This window comes from Uranotaenia lowii, unplaced genomic scaffold (genome assembly GCF_029784155.1).
Source record: "Uranotaenia lowii strain MFRU-FL unplaced genomic scaffold, ASM2978415v1 HiC_scaffold_260, whole genome shotgun sequence".
NCBI lineage: Eukaryota > Metazoa > Arthropoda > Insecta > Diptera > Culicidae > Uranotaenia > Uranotaenia lowii.
Genome location: NW_026598158.1, coordinates 42,989 through 50,000, shown reverse-complemented (window position 1 = coordinate 50,000; position 7,012 = coordinate 42,989). Strand labels below are relative to the sequence as shown.

Below are 7,012 nucleotides of genomic sequence, written 5' to 3'. Positions count from 1 at the left end.
CCGCGGCAATTGATCCGGACTGACGAACCGCGTGGCAAATGTAAACAAAACCGGAGAGTCGCCAGTAAGAGAGAACGTTAAATCGCTATTGTTCTAGAATCGACGAAGAGTGAATTCATAGTGTTCACTGGAATTGTTGCCAATTGAACAGTTGGAAATCATTAGTGAAGTGTTGCCAATATGACCCGGATGGATAATCTAAACACATATCAATCACTATTGTAACCTGATCTCTAAACATGACTTGACGAGACTAAATGTGATTGTATTATCAGTGTCCGATACAAATAGTACTCTGTACTCGTCATCCTTCAATGGTTTGAAATGAGCTTTTTTGTCGCTTTTGAATCTGGATATGAAGTCTGCTGATAAAAATTCAAATTTGAAATCTCTGTTTTAATCATGTTTGTAACTTCCTTAATTTATTGTTATATCGTCATATTTATGTAATTTCAAGACAGGATTGTGATATTATGTACAATCAAACACAAGACAGGTCAGTTAAGATGCAAATTTATGATATATTAAAACTCATTTTATTCCTTACGAGCTATTGTACAATTGTTGATGTTCTTTTGATTATTGAATAATAAGTTAACATTATAGGTCGTAGTAGTTGGAAATAGTATATTTTTGTTTATTTTCAATTTTTTCGTTTAATCATTATAATATGTCTGTATTTTAAGGCAGCTCCTAAAACGGAACCTTATGTGTGTGTGTGTGTAATTCTCGTCACCGAAGTAACATTTTCTTTCATCTGCATACTTTTTTTTTGCTCCATCTACCTACATCATCCACTTGTGATTCTGTGTTTGCCATTTTTTGGCATTATCTTTGAGACTATTCTTCTGGTTCTCTCTAATCGGTTGACGAGGACAAAGTTCACAAATTTAAAATTATCAGTATTTTTTTTTGCTAGTTCTTTTCGCTGAACCAATGCTGAACCAGTTCTCAATTAGGAATTTCAATTCATTGCAAGGATATCTAACGATTCTTCTAGTATCTCATGTTCAAAGGTTATTATGTTGCGAATTGGTTTCAAGCTGGGATGAATACGAAGGCGTTAAATTTCGAGGCTTTTTCTGTACAACTTTTGTCACGTTGAGCCATGTTTTTAGTAAGTAGAGCGATAACGAGAGAATTATCTACTTAATTAATTAATTTACGGTCCAAAATTGAAATAATTTGACGATGTCGTACTATCTCAAGACATTCAAAGTCGAAAATAACTCAGTCAAAGTAGATTTACAAAAAACTGGCTACGATAAGCTCGCACAGATTTCCGATTTTTAACGAAGTCGAAAAGAACTAGTGTTAGTTAGTTCTAACATATAACCTCTCGGACAAACATTTCAGAGTTCAGGGGAATCGACAGAACAGCAATAATAGATTCGCAACGTCAACAATTTGTTGATTTTTATATAACCAAACGAATAATTGCATCGCCTGTACGCGGGTAGCATTGAATGACGTTTTTTTCGCACCACGAAGCTTGGCAACATGTTACGTGAAAATTATTGCACAGTGGTGAGCAGTACAACACATAGGTAGATTCAACAAGCATGTAAGCACAAAGGTACAAACAGCTTGTCTCCAACGGCTCAAAGCCTGCCAGGCGCGCGTTTCAAATATTAAGGCAGCCGTTTGATATCTGTCGAACATGTTACATATTAATGGACCTTTCTGGACCGAAGCTTGTGTTTGGGATTTGCACGACGAATCAAACGTGTGGGTATACAATCATCGAAAAAGAAAAAAATTGAGGCAGAGAAGGGACGACAGGTAGCGCATCTTATGTAAACTTTCACTTTCTTTTAGACGTGCATGGATGAGCTTTTGACTGCGGCAGAGACGCTGCCGTTGTGTCGTTTTCAGTTGCGAATCCGTGTACAATTTTGGGCCATTATCATTCACTAAATGATGGATGTCGCACTGAGCCTGGCCGTTGAATATGAGAAAATTCCAATCAAGTGAAAAGCTATAGATAGGCAGCTCTGATGATCGTTATGCCCAATACCGATCAGTGAAAATAATTGTTTCAAAAGTGTAGTTGCTACAATAAGATTATTTTAATAGCCATGTGAAGCTAACATTTGTTTACAATAATTGGCGATACATCTCCCTCCTCCTCCTGCTACTAAAAAAAGTAAGGTCAACGGACTCTGCAAGTAACGGCAAACAATGAATTGCAATAAGATTGTCTACACAGCCAAGAGGGCAGCGTGGCCAAAGTGGCACCACCAATGAAGCCAACGGTTATATTCATGTGTCGATTTTGTTTTGTGTCGCCGTTTTCCACTTACATAAGACATTGGAGACTCCGAATTAATGCTGTTGTTAATAGTAGTTAAACGGACAGCGAAGATTTACAGTCATATCTCGATCGCGGTTTTTACGCTACACCTACTTTACTTTGGATTCGTGATTTTTGAAAGAACTCGAGACAGAAGAGTGTTAGATAAGACATCTCAGGTGGGAAACAAATACAATCAAAACATACCGACACATAAAAACAGGTCTCCATTACAAAAAAGCGCCCAGAGGGCACACCAGAAAGAAAACGGAGCCACGACCAGCCTCGATCGCCCAGTTAGTTAGTTCATAGTTGTATGCTATTAGCGGGAGCTCGCGCAAAGACGAAACAGTTATGATTATTCCCTGCTCCCCAGCTAGTACAGCGCTCTCTTTCTAGCGGCTTCGTATTCAAACCATCTTTTATAACTTACAACATTCGCAGCTATCACCTTTGGTCTTTTCGTCTGCTTAAGAGACGATCGGAAAAGAGTGTTGTATCAAATAGACTGTGCTATTTATTTTTTTCCTCCTTCTTCTATGTTTCTCTTCTATCCATGAACAGTTATGCTTGCCTCCGTTGAATGTTGATCGTGATTTTTTTTTATTGGTAGGCATAACTTTCCAAGAAAGGAACACTGGTGGGAAACGTATTTCTAATAGCTTATAACTAATAGAACCTCACGTGTTTAAAAGATTTTGAGCCCTTTTGTTGATAACAATTCAAAGCTGCTGTTGATTTTTGTCTAACCAAAGTTGTATCAATCAATGATTCATACTAAAATAGGAAAGTTAGCACGATTTCACCGAAAACGGCTTTCTTTATTCAAATTTGAGCCTATTAAACTGCAATTGGTCTCATCTCAATACACAGACACGTAAAACCATTGAATGCATCGCATCGCCATAATCACAGCACCGTCTCTCCTTCATCTGCATCATTTAGCTACTGCAAATTTATGCGAAAATCGTAACAAAAAAGAACTCGAAAAACACCTCCCCTGTTGGGTGAACGAATAGCGAACCAACGCAATCATTCAACTTTTCAGCCCTGTCACTGCTACAACTAGCCATGATACATGAGAAAAATCACCGAGATTCGTACACAAGCTTCATATTGTATTATTTCCTCGTGTTGTTCATCCTACTAGCGAACCTTGATGATTTGTGCAAACCCGCTGTTTTGGGTTCGCTTCTTCTCGACGATTCATTATAGTCAACCTTCATTGACTTCCTTGCTAATCGTAACGGACCGACCGAAAGGCATGGGTCTGTCTGGCGTCTTCTGCGATTTCGAAGCCTTTGTTTGCATCCTCCATCGACACGAGTTGCTAGCTTGTATGCGGTTATGATCTCCAACACGGCTTGCACCTGTTCGAGCGCGCAAAAAGGCCACATAGTGTTGTGGTTCCAGTGTGTGCCTGCTGCACTAAACTACACACGCAATCCACCATTGAACTATCCATTTAGCAGTTCTGGTTGAGCACCGAACGTCATCGACTACGCGGCACCAAGCGCACAGTCCTTGGAACAACATATACACAAAACCGATGCCGCGGCATAACGCACATATCCCACACCACTGCCCGTCAGTGTGCGCACGGCAAATCACAGGAGTATGAAGAAGTGTATTTTAATTGCTAATACTTGGCGTTGTCGTAACGGAGCGCTTGTTGCAGCAACAATAGTTATACAGTCATCGTTAGATAACCCCGTTGCGAGTGCTGCAATTCAGTCAGCGAACTGTCCGTATCTTTGGCCTGTGCCGCGCAAAAGTCTGGCGTTGAAACAGATCTGCTCAGGTTACCGAAGCTGAAGATCGAAACCAGTGAAGTTATCCGATCGATACTCTCCACTGAAGGCGTATGGTTCAAGGTTGGCTCACTTTGTTGACAGGACAGGTCTTCTGCTTCCACCTGACTCGAGATGGTCTCGGAAAGGGTGGCTGCTGCATCGGCACTCGAAACAGATCCATCTACTTGGCTTTCGTTATCCGATTCATCGACATCACTTTCCGATTCCGATTTAAGACGCTTCGGGAGAATTGATTGGATAGCTTCCTCCGTTTCATCACGCCTTCGTTTGTTGCCACCCTCCCCCGAAGTTTTCTCTATCTTCTTAACATCCATATCAAAGTACAGTACAGACGATGCATCTTCTTCGCTAGCATTACTTCCATCAGCAAATGTTGGCGGGCTATTTTCCTTGTCGTCAGAATCGCTCTCATCGTTGGCTTCACTTGACGCATACGATTCCGATTCGTCGCTATCCTCACTTTCACTACAACTTTCTTCCTCTACGTTATTGGTTGAAGAAGCCGATGCAGCTGCTGCTGCAGCAGCCGCGGCTGCAGCTGCATTCCGTTGTTTCTCCATCTCGAGCTCCATACACTTGTTCTGCTGCAGATAATGACCATGCACAATATGGTACGCTTCTTCCATGAATATATAGCGCGCCTTTTGCAGCACGGTCGCCACAAGCAAATTTTTATGCAGCGAAACCCCACCGCGGCACACCCTGGATTGGGCTATCTTAGCCAGCGAAATGCCAATTAGTCGCTGCGCTTCCGCCATGGTATCAATCTTGATGGCACTTAGCGACCCAACTTCAAACGAAGACACTACAGCAGGACCGTTGAACGACGATGAACTACTACCGCGTTCAAGAATATCCGATGACTCACTACGGTCACTGCCAGCAACGCTATTTCCGCTATCTGTCCGCATATAAAACACTTTATCAGTGATTTCGCTCCACGCTCGCAAAAGGTTCGTCGCAGTTTGATGTCTCTTTACTATTTTTCCTTAGCGTAACCCGAAGCGTTCTTCAATTGTGCTTGCCTTCTCGTCGGAACACTTCCACACTAATGTCCCAGAATAAGTCTTTCCAATTATTAACTTGTACACACTTTGCACTTCACTGTTTTTTTTTTATCTCCTTACTCCTCACGGTACTTCCGATTTGCTTGTATTTAAGATCAGCTACCTACACCCGCTCCGCTCTCGTCTCATAAAACATTTCCAGAGAGCAGCCAAGAAAGAGAGCCACCCGAAGCGAAGTCACCGAATATGGACTAATAAATCTTCCTCTCTTTTCGTTTCCTTTGACCACCTCACAATTACACACACCGATAAAGATTAAAAGAATTCAATCAACAACAGAGCGAGGGTCACGCCGATCTGCACCGTTCAAAAGACGAAACTAAATTGAAAGTTTCGTGCGCGCTTGCATATATTTATAAACTCCACGAAGGTGACGTCACGGCCTACATTTTTTGCTCAAACTTGTGTGTATTTATTTCCAGCAGCAGTAGCAGCGAGTGGCATGGCATGGCAGTGACGATGGTGGCAGACAAATGAGTAAAGATAATACAAAGAGGAAGAGCGACAGCCTTCAGCGTAGAGTATCGTAACTCCTCAGCACGAGGTGCAGGAACACATGGCCACAGCGCGAGAGCGATACTCTGGGGCGGCATGACCGAGCAAAGAGGAAGCAGAGGATGTGGCTGGTAGAGGGTGGTCTGGTCATCAAGCGCGCGCTAGGCACCAGAGTGAGAATCGTTCATCTTCGCGCGCGCCGCCAAGAGGCGGAGGAAAGAATCGCAATCCAATCCAAAGATATGCATGCACTCGGGTGGCGCGCAATTGTATGTGTGTAAACAAAGCGATAAAATGCGATGATTAACCCTATACACTTCTCGGGGCATTTGGCTTCGCTCGGCTCGACGTTGCCGGTGGAAGCGGAGCCGGGATCTGTGTGGATGCGGGGTGCTGTCACAGAAAAATTCCGCTTTACACGTTTTCGGAGTTCGAGTTTTTTGTTGCTACCGCAATCGGTAGTCCCAGGGCGGGAGTCAAGTCAGGTTTTCGGGTATCAATTTAGTGCAGGAGCTTGGGCCGCATGCCAATTTTTGTTTTTTTTCCTGTTTTCTTAGGGATTGCCAATTTTTTTTTTTTGTAGTTGTTTTTTTATGAAAATTGAATAATACTACCGGAATAATTTATATTTTCAAAAAATATTTTTAAAAACCAATTATTTAGATATGTCCAATTCTTCGAAATCCAGATAACGGAAATTAGGTTATGTTCTCAATTTTCAAATAATTGTAACATGTCGCTGAATTTTTTTGGGAAAAAAAACTTTTGTATGAATAGTTATAAATTTCTGTTATTGAATTTTATTAAAATAAACGTGATTCAGTCCATTCAATGTCAAATAGGATTATTTAAATTTAATCTATGTTCTTCTTTCGACCTGCATCAGTTGTCTAAAAAAAAATTTTTACTCTTTGTATTTCATTACAGATATATCTATCCAATCCAGTAGAGGAGAGTTGACTAGAACTACTGTAAAATATCTTCGATCAAGTGCACATACAAATCGTCTATGAAGCTGCGAAAAGTGGAAAATCAAATACTAGGAAGAATGCACATTCGTAACTGAAAATCAAAGCAAAAATTTTGCAGAATAGGTTATTCTACAGAGAATTGAATATAAGCTGCTCCTCAGATCTAGACTTCAAGAGAGCATTTGAGACTATTGATCGGCTACAACTCTTAGAAGTCTTGGTTAGAAATGGCATCAATGGTACGGTTCTAAATTGGTTCAAGAATTATTTGGATAACAGAATGCAACGAACAAAATATGGTTCATCGTACTCACGATACAGGGAAAACAATTTGGAAGTTCCCCAAGGAAGCGTATTAGGCCCTTTGTTATT

The 7,012-nt window shown here is 41.1% G+C and overlaps 1 protein-coding gene across 1 annotated transcript; it reads right to left on the bottom strand.

The window, feature by feature from the left end:
• Nucleotides 1-501: 501 nt before the first annotated feature.
• Nucleotides 502-5,507, bottom strand: LOC129759745 (uncharacterized). The gene has a single exon (XM_055757265.1). It carries the CDS (start codon nt 5,016-5,018, stop codon nt 3,981-3,983), a length of 1,038 nt encoding a protein of 345 aa, XP_055613240.1. The 5' UTR covers nt 5,019-5,507; the 3' UTR covers nt 502-3,980.
• Between the last annotated feature and the right edge of the window lie 1,505 nt (nt 5,508-7,012).